Below are 19,312 nucleotides of genomic sequence, written 5' to 3' on the forward strand. Positions count from 1 at the left end.
GTGTGTGTGTGTTTTACAGGAAACACGGACTTTCTCCGTTTTAGGCGAAATGACACGAAATAACTCCCAGCAGCACGTGGCTGTAATTTATTGCTCTGTCACGCGGAGCCAAAACTCTTCAGGAAGCTCATTATGGTGGAAATTTACTGCGACACGTGTTGTTCATTTTATTTATAGCACCATTTTGTTTTGTTCTTGTCATTTTGATGGATATTGGCTGATATTGATGCGGGCAGTCCTCTTCATCTGCGTGTGTTTGCATGGGTCTGACGTCACAAGCAAAACTCCCAGAATCACATTGAGTTTTATTCATGGGTCAGTCTCGACTTTGCTAACGGCGGTTGTTTATCACGGGGTTGTGGCCCCCATCCATAGAGGCTTCCTGTCTCCCCTGTTGGGGTGGTCACCTTATTCCTGGTCACCGGAGGTGCTGGTGTCGGTGCCAGTGGTCACTGGGCAAAAGGCCGGCGTGGACGGGTCACCGTGCAGCGTGGGGACACCCGCCATTGAGCGAAATACTCACAAGGAGGGGAAGTTTTGTAGTGAGTCTGCGGAATGTGGGAGGAGATGAGCGCGTCCAGAGAAAACCCACGCGTGACTCAATGTTCCGCACAGAAATGCCTCGTGAAGGGAGTTTAACCTCCCCGCGGGGCGGCGAAGCCCAAACAGATGGTTTTGAGGAAAACAGACTGGGATTCAGGAAAAGTCTGAGTCATTTCGACCGAACCGACACACATCATTGGGCTCATTCCTTTATTGCAGCCCACCACCAGGGGTGGTGCAGCCACTTCCTGTCAACGGCTGAGTCCCGCTGGCTTTTGGCGGAACGTTTCAGCCGTTCCGAACGTCTCAGCTGAAGCAGCAGAACCCGCCCCGTGTCCATGGCCGGGCCACCCTCCGCCCCGCGTTCACCTCTTAATCTTGTTAATCTCCTCGCACAGCCTGGAGAGATACTGCGTGAGCTTCACCATCATGATGATGAGGGCCCCCCCCGCCAGCATGCAGGAGGGCCACAGCAGCGAGTGGAAGAGCACGCCGTGGTCGTACAGGCGGGTCAGGAGGACCGTCTCCTGCTGCTCGCTGGGGTCGTAGTAGCAGGTGACCTGCGTGTTGACCTTCAGGCGCTCTGAGATGTTCATGATCACCACGTGCATGGCTGCGCTGTCCTTCTGGCACCGGGGCACGTAGAAGCACTGCGAGGACAGGAAGTGCATATAGGTGGGTTTCCTGTGTGTCTGCGCTCCAATATTGTAGCGTAATCCCGGTCGGAACAGCTCAATCCTTAATCCCACTAGTTTTAGTCATCAGGGTGACTCTCCCTCAGTTATAGACACTCTCTAAACATCACCTCTAGCTGTACTTGACAGGGAGGGAAAAGCAAATACAGCTGCACGACAGTCTCCAAATGTGGAGTTGGTCAACATCCACTGTCAACATTTGAGCCGGTTCAGCGATCCCCCCCCCCCGTACTCACTTCGGAGCTGCTGTCCTGCGTCTCCTCGTTGTGGGACAAGCGGCTGACTCGGCCCGTGTTGTTCAGGCTCACGTAGACCTGCAGGCAGGGGTACTTGGAGACTCTCCAGCAGTCGGAGCCGCAGCTGTAGGAGCAGTTCACGTCCGCCGTGACCGTGGCGTTGAGCACGACGCACACGCCCTCCTCCGTCCACACGCTGTGTGAACATTTTGAAAGAGAACCTGTTTAAGGACGCAAAGGCACTAAAGGAGCTCCGTGGCCGTCGTCTGGCTGCAGCTCCTGGAGGAGCTCGCGCCGGGCCCGTACCTCTCGGCGTAGGAGCGCAGGATCGTGATTCCCAGGACAAAGTAGAGCATGACGGAGGAGAGGATCATTCCCAGCCCCAGGAGGATGGCCCGGTCTTCACCCGGCTTCAGAGCAGTCACCGTTTTCTTCTTATCCAATAGGTCCACCTCACGGAACTTCTGGTAGATTGACCTTGATGCCGTGGGGGGAAAAGGAGCCATTGTTTATTTTTCCTACATTTCTCACCTGATCGACCCACAGATGCCCCCCCCCCCCGCCTTCCTGGGCCTGATTTAAACCCCTTTACCTCCTTTCACTCCCTCCACCGGAGCCTGCCGTGTTTTTGGCTCCTGCCACAAAGAACATTCTTCCCGATGATCCGCGTCCTCCCGTACTCGAAGGGGAACGGAGCGATCGCTGGAGAGACCTGGGAAATGTAGCCAGGTTAGCAGGGAAGCGGGAGAGCACGTTTGGAAAGTTTGGAAAGTCAATTCGCAAAAAATGCCAAATCATACTGTACCTCTGGTGCATGTTTTGGCTTTCAGAGCTCACACAAATACAACCAGGAGACAAAAAGTGTTACCCTTTAACCCTGCAACCCTACAGTTTCCCTTTATCTGGACATTCTGGTGCTCTGGGACAGGAGGCACCGGCGTTATAGAGGTCTCACAGGTAAACACGGCTATTTAAACACACCGAAACGCTACCAAGGGTACACGAGATGACAGATAGTCACGGATGAGAGGTGTCAATGCTGATGAGGCGCGTTTGTAAAACCAACCTGCTGCGTCCTCGACGCTTCTGCTGTCAACACAAAGTCATTGGCTCCTAGCAAGTGTGTTCCCTCTGCTGGACCCTGGGCCAAAACACAGCATTCAGCGGCTTTAGCGTAGCATTAGCCGCGATATGGGGGGGGTTAGCTGTCAAAGGTGAGAGATGCTCGTGGAAACGTGTATGTGCAGGTCAGGCAGCAACCAGGGCCTCCTATTGTGAAGCTGCTGCACTGTTTATAGATGTTTTAGTGCATTTATTAGCTAGCGCTAAATGCTGTGTGTGTGCTGTTGTGTGTATTTTCTCCACGGCAATGACTAATCAACAACTGATCATCTCCAGGGCTCTTCCACGACAGAGTCAGAGGCCGGCTGGTTTCGGTTAGCGGGGGACGACAACGTCAGCACAGCACAATGGAGGGGCAGCCAACAAGTTCCTCTCAGATGAGTAATTTCCTCATTGTCTCACTTTTCCAGCTGCCTGGGGAGGAATGTTGCAGCATCGGCGTGACAGAAGAAAAATGAAGGAAGTAGCGTTTGTTTTCTTGGAAACCGCACCGCTTGTTTTCACGCCCAAGCAGCGAAGAGTGACGTTTATGTGGATTTGTGGGCTCTTCTGCTGTTGTCGTGAAAGCTACAGCTTTTTAAAGAACGCGTGTTTTAGCTCTGGCTGGAACTCCAGTGGCCACAAATGGGAAGAAAGCATCATCCGTGAAATAACATCCACCTGAATCACCTTGTGTTCGAATGACTGAAACAGAAAACAGCTTCCAAATGCACCGAAATGTTCATTTTCACCCCCGACACTCGGACAATGGACCATAAACTGACTCCAGATTTCAATACTTACCGCAGATTTTTCTAATTGGTGGATTAAACAATCTGTCTGGACCGGACCGGTTGCCTTCACGGGTGTGTCAGAGGTTTGTGTTTCGTTCAGCTGCTTCTTGCCCAACTTGAGAGGCTAAAAATGTCCCTGGATGAATGATGAACCGGATCAGCTTCTTTCAAACTATCACACACACATTTATGAGGCCACACTGTGGCGGAGGGCCATGTTTAATGGTTATTACGGGTCAAAAAAGGTCAAGCCTCTGCTTTTTCTAACACTTCTTTGGAGCCCGGAGCACTAAATGTTTATTTAAAAGAAGAATTCTGCGTAACAGAAGCCTATTTACTTTTATTGTGTCCTCAAGAGGTGAAATTCTGTCTATTTCGCCGCCATTTTGGGTCACAGCGGAGGTTTTTTTGTCTTTAATTTGGAGAAAAGGTGCTCGCGGGAGGCTGCATCCTGCAGCTCTTCCCCTCCCAGACGTCCCAAAATAAACAGGTGTTTATGTTTATACGTGTCACGACGACAAAAGGACAGATCAAAGGTTCCCCGCGTGCTTTCCTGCAGGACGTCGTCCACAGTCCTGGCCTGCCATCAACACTCTCACTCATGCAGAATGTCTGCACGCTCCGTCCTTTGGGTGATCGCTTTCATCTCCGTCAGGTGTCCGGCAGTCACGTGGGTCCACGCGGGTTCAAAGCTTCTGAAGCGCGCCGCCACCGCCCGCAGCAAACCCGGTTGGGAGGCTCGCAGCCCTAAAAGCCACCGAATCATTGACGGCGAGCCAGGCGCTGCTGGTTAAAGCGATCCCGGGCGACCTGAACGTGACAACCGAACTGCAAATCCCGTCTAGATCGCTGCAAATGCGGTGATCTGTGCTATGACTGGATCGAGTCACATGACCTTTGCCCTTCCTGGAAAGAAGAGGCCGCCGCCGTGTCACCGGAACGTCCTGGCCGCTAATACACACAATTTGTGAAGTCTTACCTCTTGTCGCTCTGATAATCCCGACTTGGTTAAGAACTACAACTGTCACCAGTGGCTCTCCATTATGGTCTGGGCTCCCGGGAACAGCAGCTGGCCCCCTCTTATTTAAACTCAGAATGCCTCCCATGTCATGCAGGCCCGTGTTTGTAATACGAGTTCCCCGAACATTCCCGTCATTCTTAACACGAGTGGGACAATGCATCCGTGCCGGGCCCCCAAATAACTGGCTCCACCGTGGGCCTGTTGCTATGTTTGCCGGGGCCTCTGGCCCAGCAGGTGACGCCGGGCGGCCCCAGAGGCGTCTCCGCAGGCCGCCGCGTCCTGCCACAAGGTGTCTCTGCGCTCTCACAAACTGGCGGGGAACAAGCGGGGAATTGTCCGAGGGGACGATACAGATCAGATCGCACCGGTGGGGTAGAATCACGGGTTCGGATGGGAAGAGGCGCCCCCGCCTGATGCTTCCCGGCACTAGAACGTCCTCGACTCAAACTGTAGCCTCTTACAACTGGCAAGATAAAATCCCACCAGCTGTCCCGCTGTGACCCATCAGACAGTTTGGAATAGGGCAGAGACGGGTCGGTGGGCTCTGTTCGGATGCTGAGCCTCCCAGACGGGCTCCCTCCAGCTCGGCTGCGTGGCCAAATCACGGCGGCCCTGTTTTAAACACAGCAAAAGGGGACAGTGACAGGTGGAACTGCTTCCTTTTTTTAAAGAGTTGTGCCTAAACATAGCCAGGAAAATAGCGTCTTTCTTCAACTGCCACCTTTGGAGGTGAAAAACTGTTTCGGTGGTGGTGGGGGGGGGGATGAAAGACGATTCCGCTTCTTTATTTCTTGGGATCTAAAAATAGCTCATGCTGAGCAGGCAGTGAGGCCGCTGCAGTCTCCTCTCTGGCTCCTTTTTTCTGCGGCTCACTCTCTTGCCGATATAATCGTGTTAATGATGCACAAACGAGTAACAGCAGGTCAAGTTCAACTCCTAATTGTCCTGCAGACACGCACACACACACACGCACACACACATGCATTAACACGCTGCAGTGGAGAGAATCTACGAATCTCATTTTAATGGTTTTAATGGGGGAAATATTTGAACTGTGATTGCTCAGCCCTTATATAAAAATGACCTCCTTCTTAATAAAATGCTAATATTTACACCAACTGTAGCCGCGACGGAGATTTCTAGCGTTTCTTTTCTCTGGGCGTATTTTTCCACAGATAAGATCACTCATTTGTCAAATGTTTGCTTTAAAAAAAGATCCCGTGGTATTTTTAGTCACGGCTTGCATCTTTACGCCGTTGCCGTGGTGATCCCAGGCGGTAGCCCTCGCCTCGGATGCAGGCTTTCATTCCTTATTCTTTCTTAAGCTTCGCTACTCGATGCACCAAAATGCACACAAACATTTGGAGATGCGGCAGTCGTGTTGCTACGGCGACTGACGACGGCCTGTGCCCCCTTTTCTGTGGCTGTATCCAAGCAATTACACAACGCCAACAGGTCCAGCAGAGATTCACCAGCATCAGCACCGTTCTCAGGTCTGCAGGAACCTTCATCTGCAGATTCTAGTCCCCCACCCCCACAGAGGAGACATCCTTTATAGTACCACTTTCCATTTTAAGGTATAGTGCGTTTGAGTGATCCCAAAGGAAGAGGTGGGCCAATTCACAATATCGGCCCATTGTGTGAACCGCATCTTGTGTAAAAATTGGCACTGAAGACCAGGAATTTGCTTCACATTTCTTCATTGGCAGGCAAAACACGGTGCAGTGGGAGTGATGGAGCGCATGTTTCTGCTTCTGTTCTTCTGGCTCGAGGAGAAACAGGCGGTGCAGATCGGGGAAATCACCCGTGCGGGGACAAGCCGGAGCAGGACCCAGACCTCCTCTGCATGTTTTTACAGGTGGCATCAAAAGCCCATTGGCAGATAACAACCGGCGGCAAATGTATGATATCAGACGGGGAGGTCTCGGGTGCATTGTAAGCTTGCTGACAAAGGAGCAGATAAAGACTGGGATTATTGAGTTGGGGGGGATCAAACCGCTGAAATGCAGTAGTTTACAGCCTGCAGCAGCAGCTTCATCAAACTACACGAGCACCTTTATAGACACATGCAGCAGTATGAACCTGGCCCCTTCTCAATAGCTCATCTCCTCCCACCTTCTTTATCAAATCGCCAGCATTAGTAGTTGCTCTTTGGATTTCCTGTGTGTGTGGACAAATAATTAAGCCACGTTTTAAGTGCACGTGTACTCCCACTAGAGACAATTAGGCCAACGTTTTCCTGTACACAAATACCACCCCCCCCCCCCTCCTCTCCACAAAGGACTACTTGTGGCTGCTGTTTATACGGTGCAAAACGTCAGCATTTCATAAAGTGTCATCATCACCAGGCGGAGCAGAGCAGCCTTTTAATTAGGCCTGATTCTCATTGCATGCCTTTGACATGTAATAGGTTCAACGTGAATCTTCTTATCATCCTCGCCTCGGCTATTGGAGCGGTAAACATTGTATGGATTATGCATAAAGGCAGGAATTGTGCATAAACCCGATCGCGCTGATGACGTAAGCTTGTTGTTGACTTCCCCCGTCTGAATGACTGGGCTGGGGAGGGGGCGGGGCCGAGGAGGGGGCGGGGCCTCGCTAATCCACGGCCCCGTCTGACCGCGCAGGCGAAAAGGAGCTGCTGTGGGGGATGGGAGAGGACCCAGTTGTTATGACGGCTGCTTGGCCGCGGGACAAACTTCCTACGCCTCTGCGTTTTTTTCCCTCCGTCCCTTTTCATTGGTCGGTTGCAGCGCCGCAGCGAGGCCCGCTTTTAACGTGAAATCCGTCGACCCGTTCGCTGGATCGCCGCTCAAGGACGGCCCGTCTGCGCTCCCGAACCACGAGGAGTTGTTTGTTTCCTTTGGGAAAATAGGTTAGTGGACAGTTGGCTGGCGGCACGGTGTTAGCTTTGCTGCGTGGGTTTAAAGGGACCCGTTCGAGTAGATGCTTCTAATCTGGGCTTCCTATCGCCGAAATCAAGATGTGAGTCGCCGCCGTCACGAGGTAATCGTTACATTGAGCTGGCGGCTTGAAACAACAGTACTTACAGTCAGCTCACTTTCGCCTGGCGGGTCACACAGCACTGTCGAACGTCTGAAGCCGTTGCTGGCTTCTTAGCGCCTGGCTTTAGTTTAAAATTTATAACGCAATGATACTCAATTTATGTGCGAAATCGGCCATTCGTTTAGTCTTTTTTAAAACAGATAAGATGGTCTGATTTGAACTCGAGTGCCGCGGAAGGGATCGTCATTCGGGAGGTTTTGTCCAAGTAGGTACGAAATTATAGCAACACTGTCATTAGCTTAGCGTGCTACCGTTAGCCACCTAGCTAGCTAGCATGTTAGCGGGGTTTAACAAGCTCGCAGCGGACCGCCTCGTACTATACCAAATAAGCGGGCGATATGCCTTTACATTCACTCTTATAAACTGCTTAGAAGAACACCGATGTACGCAATTTTAATGCTAGCTTATGAACTTTTTGGCGACGTGCCCGAGCCGAAGTAGAATAAAGACATTTCCTGCCTCCTGGCATGTGTAGTCACCGCAAAGGCAAAACTAACGTGAACTCGCCTTTTAGCCAGTAAGCTAACATTATCCTGCTAATTACAACACCGGCTGAACACAGCACACCGTCAAAATAGCTCACTTTTCGGACATGTAAATAAGTACTGCAACACCAAATCTGCCATATTTCGGCACACTCCCCCATTTAAGTTGACATGACCCATGACGTGGACAATCCATATCAGTAGTTATGCGTTATCTCGGAATAGTAAATATTGCTACATTTAAGAGATAATCTATAGGACGTTGCTGGTGTTGATTGGATCTGGTCTATATTCGCAATGGGCCTTTCGGAGTTTCAGCCTCGTAAACTGGGGCTACTCCCGGTTATGTGCCCCATCCGGCATGTTGCTTTACACACACACACACACACACACACACACTGGAACACACTCCCATTCGGTCACTAGTGTGTGTGTGTGGGGCGGATGCTTTTACTTCCGAATGGAGCTTGCCAGGATATCGTGCTAGTTACCAACAGATTAGCACGGTGACATAATTTAAGTGAAACGAGGAGCAGCAGAAACGCCCAGGACCGATAGGGAAAGCCAGAATTCCCAGTGTGGCAAACAGGTGTTGGAGTTGGATCGCTGGCTGACGTTCCAGGCTGCAGAAATCACACATGCACGCTTTGCATTTTAAGGCGGGGGGAATAATGTGCGTTCTGAATCACCGGGGCTGTAGGTGACGCTAATGTGTGTAACACATGCTCTGGCCGTGCGCTTGACTTTTTACATTGCTGACCCAGTTTCTGCCTTGGTCAGGAGACGCCCCTTCTGTCCACGCTCCTTCCTCTGGCTGCCTTTCGCCCGCTCCGTGCCACAGTGCTGCAGAACCCAGCTGAATTAATTTGCCCCAGCGTCCACAAGATGACCCTTAGCACCGTCTACACGGTTAATATTGCAGTTGGGCTTTATGTACCTAGTGGTTGCCACGGCTCTGCAGAAGTCACTTTTAACAAAAGGAAACATTGCAACACCTCGGATCTATTTGCCCCCGGGGTTCTTGAACCTGCAGTGTTGAGCTTGAGTTAAATCGCGGAGCTCTTTGCTTTATTGTAGCTGGGAGGGGATCAGATATGGAGGCAGAAACCGGCTGTGGTCACCGGGCCCGATCGCAGCTGCCGGGCTGCAGCCACGGGCTCCACGTCGGTCCCACGACAGTTCAGCCGCTGCTTAAAGCCACACGGCTACACTAGGTCTCTGGGGAAACTACTGGGAATATTCACGAGGTAATCGGATGGATCGGCGTGGATTTAGGAGATCCCTGCCAGCGTCGCGCGGCTTCTGCAACTTTTCCGGTGGCTACGTCGCAATCCCCATAGTAAATATCACATTTATTTACCTGTAAATAGCATAAAAAAGACATTTGTCAGCTTATATGGGGGCTAAAAATATCCATACGCTCACCTGCTCCTGCGCAGGGAACAAAAAGCTGCGACTCTTTTTTTTTTCTTTTTAAAAGCATCTCGGGAACAGCGACGATAAATCCCACAAACGCCCGGAGATGCTGATATATGTAGGAAGTCGGAGGGAAGCGAACATTTCGAGTTGGGGCTGAATCCTACTGTGCTGCCGCGGCTCGGCTGGAGACTGAACATTCCTCTTTATTTCTGTCACAGAGGCTGCGGGTTCTCGCTGCGAGCCACGATGGTGCACATCTGAAGAGCTCCTGTCACATGGGTAACGTATAGAACTCGCTGCTAAAAACAATGTCCTCGGAAAAGGAGCGGAGCGGGCCGGGGCGGCGTGGTCGTGCTGACTCAGCGGGCTCCACTCTGTAATGAAGGCGTAGCTGAGGAACGGGAGGTTCTTGGCTGCTGGAGTCGGTCGTCCAGCCTCAGATTTGCCAGGACACATGTTGGTTCTCGTTGAGACAGTAGAGCGTCTATCCCCCGTCCAGACCTCATGTTTATTTCCACACTCTAATTTAAACAGCGAGGCTTCTGCGTGAATAAATATAGCGCTCGAATGTAAACACAGCGGGGGGTGTTTTCGCTGAGGTTTCAGGGCATCGATCGCAGGTATTTACGGCCCCGGAATTTCGTCCCGCTTCGAGGAAAGACCCGGTAATTATTTCCAGTTGTAGGTTAATGAATGGAAAGTGGTTCTCCGCCTGAAGCCTGGAACATTAAAGCTTCTGAAGTAGAGAGGAAAGAAGCGCCGTTGTCTCTAAAATGGCAGATCACAGCCTTTTCCCTCCTGAACCTGCCGGGTGTAGGTCAGGCAAGGTGAGAGGCTTCTCTACCGCTTCCTCTTCTCGGTTTTCTTTGGCGAGAGCGACACGCCGACCTGTCCCCCGCGCGTGAGCCGGCTCTTTTTATCTGCACGCCGCGACGCCTTTTACCACCGGTGAAATGTTAATGTGCTGGGAAGCCTGATCCCGGGTCTGTGGGGGGAACGGTGGGAATTCCTGCGGTAACCAGACTCTTTCCACAGGCTCCTATCCTGTGCCGACCCGATGGTTTAATCGCCAGGACTAAAAATGAGCATAAGCAGCGATGAGGTCAACTTCCTGGTTTATAGGTACCTGCAGGAGTCGGGTATGTCAGCGTTCTGCTGCAGTTCCAGTCATCCGGTAGAAGTGTATTCCCGCTGTGCTGATGAGCCGTGTTGCCACCAGGCTTCTCTCACTCGGCCTTCACCTTTGGCATAGAGAGCCACATCAGTCAGTCCAACATCAATGGAGCCCTGGTGCCTCCTGCTGCCCTCATCTCCATCATCCAGAAGGGCCTCCAGTACGTGGAGGCTGAAGTCAGCATCAATGAGGTCAGCCGCCTCCCGAAACCCTCTCTGCTAATTACGCTGACACCTCAGCGTCCGCTTCCTGTCCCGCCTCTCATTCCGCTTTGATTGACGGGCGTGTTCGTCTGCCCGCTGTCTCTCCAGGACGGGACCTTATTCGACGGCCGGCCCATCGAGTCGCTGTCTCTGATCGACGCCGTGATGCCGGATGTGGTGCAGACCAGGCAGCAGGCCTACCGAGACAAGCTGGCCCAGCAGCAGCAGCAGCAGCAGCAGCAGCAGCAGGCCACCGGCAGCAGCAGCAGCAGCAGCGGCAGCAGCACGGCGTCCCAGGGCAGCGCCAAGAACGGAGACGGCGCCGCCAACGGGGAGGAGAATGGATCCCACGCCTTAGCCAGTAAGCTAGCTCCCTGTTGTGTGCAGGGGCGGGCAGATTCGAGAAACAGACGATCAGATTAGATGGAATTTCCGAAGGCTTTTAAATGTTTACCACTGAAGAGTCATAGAAGCAGCCTTGAACGTCTTAAAGCCATGACCTTTCACCTTGTTGACCATGTGGGTGGGGCTACACGATGGCTCGATTAATTAGCGTCCGCTTTGTGCAGATCACCACTCCGACATGATGGAGGTGGACAGGGACGTGGAGATCCCTCAGAGCAAAGCCATGGTCCTGAGGGGCCACGAATCCGAGGTCTTCATCTGCGCCTGGAACCCAGTCAACGACCTCCTGGCTTCCGGGTCCGGAGACTCGACCGCACGCATTTGGAACCTGAGCGAGAACAGCACAGGTGGATCCACCCAGCTGGTGCTGAGGCACTGCATACGAGAGGGGGGCCAGGACGTACCCAGCAACAAAGACGTCACCTCACTGGACTGGAATGTGAGTGTTTGGACCCAGGCCGCGCGTTCCTCAGCTGTTTTTCTAATCGCAGCAGCGTGTGCAGGACAGGATAACCAGAGAGGGAAAATCTGTCTTTCAGAGTGAAGGAACCTTGCTAGCAACCGGCTCTTATGACGGGTTTGCCAGAATATGGACTAAAGATGGTATCTAGAGCTGATTCCTAAAGAGTTCCGTCGTGTTTCACTTGTATTCATCAGACCTTCTCTTGCAGGTAACTTGGCCAGTACTCTGGGCCAACATAAAGGTCCCATCTTTGCACTTAAGTGGAATAAGAAAGGAAACTTCATCCTCAGTGCTGGTGTAGACAAGGTATGCCGGTGGTGGTGGTGTGTTCAAGGGCACCTTTGACCTAAATGAAAGGGGACTTGTGTAGAAATGTTGTTGCATTGCGTTGAGACCATAACATCTGAATCATTGGCGCTCATCCTTCTCAACGGCGCCCTCTAGTGGCGCCACCGAGGAACACTTTTCAACACACCGCTGCCCGCGCAGGGCAACTTTTAATTTGTAATTTTATAGATTTAAAAAAAAAAAAATCTGCTTCTTTGACGCAGACTACCATTATTTGGGACGCCCACACGGGGGAGGCCAAGCAGCAGTTTCCGTTCCACTCAGGTGAGACTTTTCAGTAGAGATGTGAGGAAGGAAATGTGAGTGCGTGCAGCAGTCTTGAGGCTTTCGTCCCCGTCCCCCGACAGCTCCCGCCCTGGACGTGGACTGGCAGAGCAATAACACGTTCGCCTCCTGCAGCACAGACATGTGCATCCATGTTTGTAAGCTGGGCCAGGACAGACCCGTCAAGACCTTCCAGGGACACACGGTAAGGCGCCACACGCACGCGTTTTCAGCCCCGCCTCAGCTAAAACGCCCCTGCTGATGCCCCTGGGGGGGGTGACTTTGCAGAACGAGGTGAACGCCATCAAGTGGGATCCTACCGGCAGCTTGTTGGCCTCCTGTTCCGATGACATGACGCTGAAGGTGAGAAGAACGCGCCCAGGAAGAACCGGAAGGTTGTGACGTCTTTTGTGCTGAACCCCTATTGGCTGTTTGTGTGCGCGCCAGATCTGGAGTATGAAGCAGGACACGTGCGTCCACGACCTGCAGGCCCACAGTAAAGAGATCTACACCATCAAGTGGAGTCCCACGGGGCCGGGCACCAACAACCCCAGCGCGAGTCTCATGCTGGCCAGGTGAGGTGGCGTCGGCGCCGCTGCCGCCGCGATTCGGCTCGGAATCGGATCAAAACGAATCTCGGATGTCGTCCCGCTCTCCGCAGCGCGTCGTTTGACTCCACGGTGCGTCTGTGGGACGTGGAGCGCGGCGTGTGCATCCACACCCTGACCTGCCACCAGGAGCCCGTCTACAGCGTGGCCTTCAGCCCCGACGGCAGGCACCTCGCCAGCGGCTCCTTCGACAAGTGCGTCCACATCTGGAACACGCAGGTTGGTTCTTCCCGCCAGACTAAACGCGCACGTCACGAGCGGCAGATTCTAACCCGACATGCGTCGCGCGCCCCCTCAGACGGGCGCTTTAGTCCACAGCTACAGGGGGACGGGCGGGATCTTCGAGGTGTGTTGGAACGCGACAGGGGACAAAGTAGGAGCCAGTGCATCGGACGGATCGGTGAGTGGCGCCGCGGGCCGGTTCGGGCTGGGACGGCGTGAGCGGCTCCTTCAAACCCTCTTCTCTCTTTTCCAGGTTTGTGTTTTAGACCTGAGGAAATGACACTAGTGTGTTGGGGAGCCATGGACCGATTCTGAATGTGTACATAGCCAAAATGACTGACTGCCCCTGCCTGTCCACCACACTGCTGTAGCGCCCCCCAGTGGCCGTGGCCCGCCGTCACAGCCCCTCCCCATAGGTACACGCAAGGACCACACTTTTTGCCACACGTAGGAGGAAACCTGTCATTGTCGTCACACAGTACAGATGTGTTTGGACCCGTCTCGTACAAATCAGAACCGCTGGATCCTTCGACTTCTCTTTTTATCTTTGTACCCGAGATGGAAACAGTTTGGTTCTGCCGGCGTGTGCATATTGTTGGCATTTATTGTCCTGTGGACATTGTTTGTTTTTGAATTTGGAACTTTTGGGATTTTATATATTTCCAGGCAGGAAGTGGGGGGGGGGGGACCAGCAGACTGGGATATTTCTTCACTTACTCTCTGGCGCCCTCTAATGGTAAGGAAATGCAGTGACGTAGTCTAGAAGACAAAGAAGTTCATGACAGATTTTGACGTTTTTCTTAATTAGACCTAAGACGAAGTTTCTCGGCGGGTGACCTTTTATCCCCAGAAATGGCTTTTCAGGTGTGCACACTTCCAGATTCACCACATATCCTCAATGCTAAAAGCTAATCTGAACGGAGGATTAACCAGTCTAGGACACGACTGGAGAAGCTCGTCTGTGGGTCTTAGCGCAACTTCTGGGGTGTGACAAGGCCAGTGTTGCTTCATTTCTGCAAACAGCCAGGAAGCAGAACTATCGGTTCCTTAAATTAACGGCTCCAGCGCTGAATTATAATCCCAACGCATCTCTGGGCGCCCCGGTCCCGGCCGCTCCGACACCCTCGTTAACACGCTCGCATCGCATCGGCTAATTAACAACCCCGGAGGTCACATCGGCTACCAGTCCGGTGCGTGTGCTGCTCTCTCTCACACACACACACACACACACACACACACACACACACACACACACACCAGTGGCGTCCTGATTTCCACGAACCCACGCCCACCCACTCTGGGGAGTGAGCGCCCAAGCCTGTCTGCACCAGTAGGTGGCGCTGTTTGCAGAGGTTAAAGCGCCTGACCTGGTTTAACGCAGCGTCTGCACCCAAATATACGTATAGCTCTATATAAGATCTGTTGTGTACGCGGGGGGGGGATCTCCTCGTTGCTATTTGAAGATTCGTGGAACAGCTAATGTACATTAACGGGGGTCATGATGATAAACGGTCTTTGCTTTATAAAATACCATTAAACGGTCATAGGTTACATGAAAAACAGTCCTTCAAAAGGTGTTTTTTTCCTGCACTTTAGTCTAAAACGCTGACGCGAGGACGCGCGGTTTAAAATGTTACAGAATGAATCAATCGGTTGGGGTGGGAACGCGATCCGTCTGATCCGGAGCGAACTTCACGGCATTCCAGGTCTCATTTTTGATAATAAGAACTTGCTGCGGGACATTTCAGAGGCTTTGTTTGGAGGCGTTTTTGTACCGGAACCAAGGAGTCTTTTGGATTTTGCTTTAATGGGTTTGAAAACGCGGATGTCTATGACAGTGGAATGGTATTTTATAATGTTTTGTTTTTAGACGACGAGCTTTTTACACTGCATTTAAGCCTGTTTGCTTTTTTTTTCTCTCTCTGTTCCAATCAAAAGTACTAATGTCGATTCTATCTTTGCTATGTTGGAGAGCCCTCGAAGGTTTTGTACTTCTCCGAACTTTTGTAACTGATTTTATTTGTAGTTGCGTACAGGAAATGAACAAGAACTATAAAAAAAACAAAAAACACAAACAACCTGGATTTAATCGTTGTATTATAACAGAAAATGTAAATACAGTTTGCAGATTTTGTTTCCTTTTGTGTTGTCTTTGCCCTCACTTCCCTCGCTCACGCGGTTGCAGCCTTGTAATCTGACTGTTGTGACATCACTCAGATTTCAAGGTCTAGAATAAAATCTATTTTGATAATATCGGCATGTTTATTTCCCAGCGAGGCAGCGGCGGCGCCGGCGCTCGGGGCGGTACCGGGGGCGGCCACCAGGCGGCGCCTGTCGCCCGCAGCGCCCTTGTTGTCACTGTTGGCAGATTTTACACCACTGATAAAACGGGAGGAACCGTGTCAGCGGTGGCGTTCACGTGCACCCACGAGCGCGGAGTTAAAGATTGTGCTCAACCTTTGTGCTCAACCATGTGTGCAAAGGTCAACGTGGGAGAGTGTGGTCTTCAGAATAGTCAGCGAATTCTCTTATGTCCTGGCATCGCGGCGGCTCTCGGCGCCGCTCGGATGGCGTGAAGTGGGGTATTGTGCCGCCGCGGCTCCGACTACAAAGGAAACACGTTCCGAGATTGACATTGTGTGACTCTCGAAGCAGAAGAGGAAAGCGGAAGTTGTGTCTCTGCTCGTTGTGAGTTGCGTCACAGTCAGCAGACTTCCTCCCTCTTCCTGTATCGCACCTCCACCAGCCACAGACACCCCCCCCTCCCCTCCCTCACAGGGGTAGAAGAGGAGGGCAGGAGCAAAGAGAGGCAGCCGCCGCCAGCCGCGCACGGACGCCGGAACGCCCGGGCGAGGAGGATCGGAGATCAACCTGTTGCTGCCGGTGAGTTTCGGCGTTCTTGGGTTTCACATCTATTTATACAAGCGGCGACTCTGGGAGCACGCCGGCGGGGACGTGCTCGCCGGGTTTAGACACGGCTGAGGCGCTGGCATTAGTGCGCTCGGGGGGGGGGGGGGGTGGTCCGCGCCCAGAGGGGTTGTGGGGGGGGGTTCTGGTTAAAGTTCTGTCCGGTCTCCTGAACCTCAGGTTTTGCTTTGTGGTTCTAGCACCCGCTTGAGTGGAGGCAGCGGAGTCGGTAGTTACCAGGGAAACGGGGCCGCTCTGGGCCGGTGACCCCATCCGATGCTCCCGGGCCTCGGGCCCCCCCCGCCCCCCGGGCGGAAGTGGACTATTTTCTTGGCTCATTAGCGCTGAGCTATTTTGTTGGCGTCCTTTGTGTGCGGGCGTTTTCCACGGCCCTCAGCGGTTTCAGCCTGGACCTTAAACCCGTCCATTATGGGCCGGCACGCCGCGCCGCATTTGCTGCGTCGGCTGTTGCATTCAGCCGCCCCCTCGCTCTCGCCGGCCTTTGCAGCTAATGACGACAGGCGGGTCCGGGGACACCGCCGCACTGCGGGTCGTGGCCTTTTATTCGGGCGGCCTCGGGCGACGCGTGAGTGAGCGGACGAGTGGTTTCTTCTCCTTGCTCACCTAAAAGAACGGCGGTTAATTTTTAGCAACAGGAAGTGCTCGCAGACAGTTTTTGGGAAATGGCGTGGGTTTACCGTTTCAGCGTTTCCTCTTTCTGTAAAAAAGGAAGTGGACGTCTCACCTGCTCTTCCATGATTTGATGCCGTTTGTCCCCCCCCCCCGCAGCGGCGCTCCGGGACGGGTCCCCTGCTGATGGACGATGCCCCTCAGTGACCTTCAGCCCTGCCAATCCTAGCATGGGAAATCTGCCCCCTGCTGGTCTGAGGCACCGGAACGACGCCCCCCACCTCCCCCGACGTCACATCTGCTCCGCCGCCCTCGCCGCCCGATCACAGGTCCAGCGATGGTTCTGATGTTCCGCCGGATCCGTAAATACCAGTGCATGCAGCTGATGACCACCTGCCTGGTGGTGTCGGTCATGATGGTCTGCTGGGAGCAGCTGGATGACGGCGTGGTCAGCCGCGTCAAGTCCTACTCCTACCGCTACCTGGTCAACAGCTTCGCCGACGTCAACAGGAGCCTCACCGTCGCCCGCGAGGACGCCCGGGTCTTCAGCGGCTTCAGCTACCTGCTGGACCACCCGGACAAATGCGCGGACCAGGACGTCCTGCTCCTCCTCTTTGTCAAATCCTCCCCAGAGAACGCCGAGAGGAGGAGCGCCATCAGGTCCACCTGGGGGAACCAGAGCTACCTCCGGAGCGCGCTGGGAGCCACCGTCAAGGTGCTGTTCGCCTTGGGAGCGCCTCAACCTGAGGAGGCGCCGTCCTGGACCAGGAGGAGCCGGGCGGGCCTGCAGGAGCGGCTGGTCCGGGAGGACTTCCTGCACGGGGACCTGATCCAGCAGGACTTCCTGGACTCCTTCCACAACCTGACCCTGAAGCTCCTCCTGCAGTTCCACTGGACGCACCACCGCTGCGCCCACGCCCGCTTCCTGATGACGGCGGACGATGACATCTTCATCCACACGCCCAACCTGGTGCGCTACCTGCGGCACGCCAGCGGCGAGGGCGCCGCGGACCTGTGGGTCGGGAAGGTCCACAGAGCGGCGCCGCCCAACCGCAGCAAGCAAAGCAAGTACTACGTCTCCGAGGCCATGTACCCGTGGTCGACCTACCCGGACTACACGGCCGGGGCCGGATACGTGGTCTCGGGGGACGTGGCGGACCGCATCTACCACGCCAGCCTCACCCTGAACGCCTCGCTGTACATAGACGACGTGTTCATGGGCATCTGCGCCAACGCCGTGGGCGTGTCCCCGCAGGAGCATCCCTTCTTCTCCGGCGAGGGCAAAGCGCCGTCCCACCCCTGCATCTACGAGCGCATGGTGACCTCGCACGGCCACGTGGGGGACATCGGCGCCCTGTGGGCGGCGGCCACCCACCCGGGGGTGAAGGCGAGGACGTCGGGGCTCTGGGGGAGGCTGTACTGCGCCGCCGTGAAGGTGTCGCTGCTCTGTGTGCCGTACAACTACAACGCCTACCCCTGCAAGGCCGCCTTCCTGTAGGGGCGCCGCCGGCCCCAGCGGGTCATCGAGGTCAACCACGTTTGGCCTCGTTAGCTTGTTGTTGTCGTCTCACTTCTTTAAGAAAAAAAAAAAAATGTAGAGGATTTGATGCACAGAAATGTATTTTTAATGTGAAGAAAAGCCTTAAGAGGTGTAACCCCCCCCCACCCACCGAGGGGCGTGTTTGCAGCAGGTCTCGGCGTCGCTGACGTGAGCCAACGTTGGTCAGTGACGAGTCCTTAACTTATTGGCGTGTGTGAGGTGGGAGACGCGTGTTCACGTGTGTGTTCACGTGTGTGTTCACTTCTGTCACGTCGATCAAATAAAGTGGCTGAAAGCTGTTTCCTGTTCCGTGGATGTCGGATCGCCCCCCCAAAGTTCTGCAGAACGGACCCGGCCTCCGCTGAAAAGCACGTTGTGCTCATCTGCCGTTGCCATGACGACGGCGCCCTCCCCATCGCCTCGGCGGCGTGTTTGTCGATTAGATCAGAACTCTCGTTTTCACTCCTTTTGTTGCCGTTTTCTTCTCAGGGGTCGCGATCTTCACTCCTCGCCGCCGACCTTTCGGGGGACGCGCCCGCCCGTGTTTATTTACGGCTCCTGAGACGGGACGTGGCCTGGATTAGCTGTCCCACGGACAGCTGCTGCGTCTCCGGGGCGACGCAGTGAGGTCGACTGCACACCGAAGGGTGGAGAAGAGCACGAAAACACCTAGGAAAGGAAGGTTTACGATCAGGGCGCCGCAGTTACTGATCACTTCAGGAAGTGGGTTGTGTGCCAAGGGCGGCTTTAGTCTTATGATTAAAGTTTTTGATGACTTTGCATTTCAGAACTCTTGATGCGGCGCTACTGTAACGCTCGGCCCCATTTGTGCTGGAAACGGACAAAAAGGGCACGAAAATGTTTAAACATGGATGTATAAATCTTTCATTTTGAGGATAAAAATTGAATTCCAGAGCCATTTTGTTTGAATCTTAACGTCTGAAAACGTAAGAGGAAGAACCTATTTTGGAGGGGTGCAGTTCTGCAACTTCATCCTCACCGAGTTTGCATTTCCTCCTGCAGGCTTTGTTAAAAGCTTTCAATAGATGAAAGCCGCGCCTCTCTCGTTGCGGTCTGACGCGCTTCCACCCTGGCAGCACGCGACAGTTGGGGATTCGAACTTCTAAATGGGGCAAAATGCTCTCATTTCCTCCCACCGTCGACCGCAGTAACAGTCATCGCTGCGAA

General features: G+C 53.7%; 3 protein-coding genes across 10 annotated transcripts; 2 read left to right on the plus strand and 1 right to left on the minus strand.

The window, feature by feature from the left end:
- Positions 1 to 64: 64 nt before the first annotated feature.
- Positions 65 to 3,748, minus strand: kcnmb2 (potassium large conductance calcium-activated channel, subfamily M, beta member 2). Of its 4 annotated transcripts, XM_057057611.1 has the most exons (6): positions 3,380 to 3,519; positions 2,541 to 2,615; positions 2,067 to 2,186; positions 1,781 to 1,951; positions 1,475 to 1,670; positions 65 to 1,193 (listed from the first exon to the last, which is right to left on the minus strand). In XM_057057611.1, the coding sequence occupies exons 3-6, from the start codon at positions 2,123 to 2,125 to the stop codon at positions 909 to 911; spliced, it is 711 nt and encodes a 236-aa protein (XP_056913591.1). In that variant the 5' UTR covers positions 2,126 to 2,186; positions 2,541 to 2,615; positions 3,380 to 3,519; the 3' UTR covers positions 65 to 908. The 4 variants fall into 4 exon arrangements, with proteins under 4 accessions (XP_056913591.1, XP_056913592.1, XP_056913590.1 ...); XM_057057612.1 differs by lacking the exon at positions 2,541 to 2,615 and having other exon boundaries at positions 3,380 to 3,748; XM_057057610.1 differs by lacking the exons at positions 2,541 to 2,615; positions 3,380 to 3,519 and adding an exon at positions 2,280 to 2,531.
- Positions 3,749 to 7,032: 3,284 nt separating this feature from the next.
- Positions 7,033 to 15,298, plus strand: tbl1xr1b (TBL1X/Y related 1b). 5 transcript variants are annotated; one of them, XM_057057604.1, is made up of 15 exons: positions 7,033 to 7,265; positions 9,579 to 9,639; positions 10,396 to 10,499; positions 10,580 to 10,725; positions 10,846 to 11,098; positions 11,307 to 11,581; positions 11,682 to 11,745; positions 11,814 to 11,911; positions 12,157 to 12,217; positions 12,301 to 12,422; positions 12,506 to 12,580; positions 12,665 to 12,792; positions 12,879 to 13,044; positions 13,124 to 13,225; positions 13,301 to 15,298. In XM_057057604.1, the coding sequence occupies exons 3-15, from the start codon at positions 10,442 to 10,444 to the stop codon at positions 13,325 to 13,327; spliced, it is 1,575 nt and encodes a 524-aa protein (XP_056913584.1). In that variant the 5' UTR covers positions 7,033 to 7,265; positions 9,579 to 9,639; positions 10,396 to 10,441; the 3' UTR covers positions 13,328 to 15,298. The 5 variants fall into 5 exon arrangements, with proteins under 5 accessions (XP_056913584.1, XP_056913585.1, XP_056913586.1 ...); XM_057057605.1 differs by having other exon boundaries at positions 7,037 to 7,396; XM_057057606.1 differs by lacking the exon at positions 7,033 to 7,265 and adding an exon at positions 7,285 to 7,375.
- Positions 15,299 to 15,607: 309 nt separating this feature from the next.
- Positions 15,608 to 18,423, plus strand: b3gnt5b (UDP-GlcNAc:betaGal beta-1,3-N-acetylglucosaminyltransferase 5b). Its single transcript, XM_057057608.1, has 2 exons — positions 15,608 to 15,930; positions 16,744 to 18,423. The coding sequence occupies exon 2, from the start codon at positions 16,922 to 16,924 to the stop codon at positions 18,080 to 18,082; it is 1,161 nt and encodes a 386-aa protein (XP_056913588.1). The 5' UTR covers positions 15,608 to 15,930; positions 16,744 to 16,921; the 3' UTR covers positions 18,083 to 18,423.
- Positions 18,424 to 19,312: the final 889 nt, after the last annotated feature.

The sequence above is a fragment of the Takifugu flavidus genome, chromosome 15 (genome assembly GCF_003711565.1).
Source record: "Takifugu flavidus isolate HTHZ2018 chromosome 15, ASM371156v2, whole genome shotgun sequence".
In the NCBI taxonomy this organism is placed as follows: domain Eukaryota; kingdom Metazoa; phylum Chordata; class Actinopteri; order Tetraodontiformes; family Tetraodontidae; genus Takifugu; species Takifugu flavidus.

Bases quoted from the DNA above. Each gene is read 5' to 3' on its own strand.
- kcnmb2 (XM_057057609.1), bottom strand. From the start codon at position 2,290: ATGCACCAGAGGTACAGTATGATTTGGCATTTTTTGCGAATTGACTTT. The intron at 1,952-2,066 runs GTAAAGGGGTTT...CACGGCATCAAG, and splicing joins GGTGGAGGGAGTGAAAGGAG to GTCAATCTACCAGAAGTTCC. The intron at 1,671-1,780 runs GTACGGGCCCGG...ATGTTCACACAG, and splicing joins CTGCGCTCCTACGCCGAGAG to CGTGTGGACGGAGGAGGGCG.
- tbl1xr1b (XM_057057604.1), top strand. From the start codon at position 10,442: ATGAGCATAAGCAGCGATGAGGTCAACTTCCTGGTTTATAGGTACCTG. The intron at 11,582-11,681 runs GTGAGTGTTTGG...TCTGTCTTTCAG, and splicing joins TCACCTCACTGGACTGGAAT to AGTGAAGGAACCTTGCTAGC. The intron at 12,793-12,878 runs GTGAGGTGGCGT...CGCTCTCCGCAG, and splicing joins GCGAGTCTCATGCTGGCCAG to CGCGTCGTTTGACTCCACGG.
- b3gnt5b (XM_057057608.1), top strand. From the start codon at position 16,922: ATGGTTCTGATGTTCCGCCGGATCCGTAAATACCAGTGCATGCAGCTG.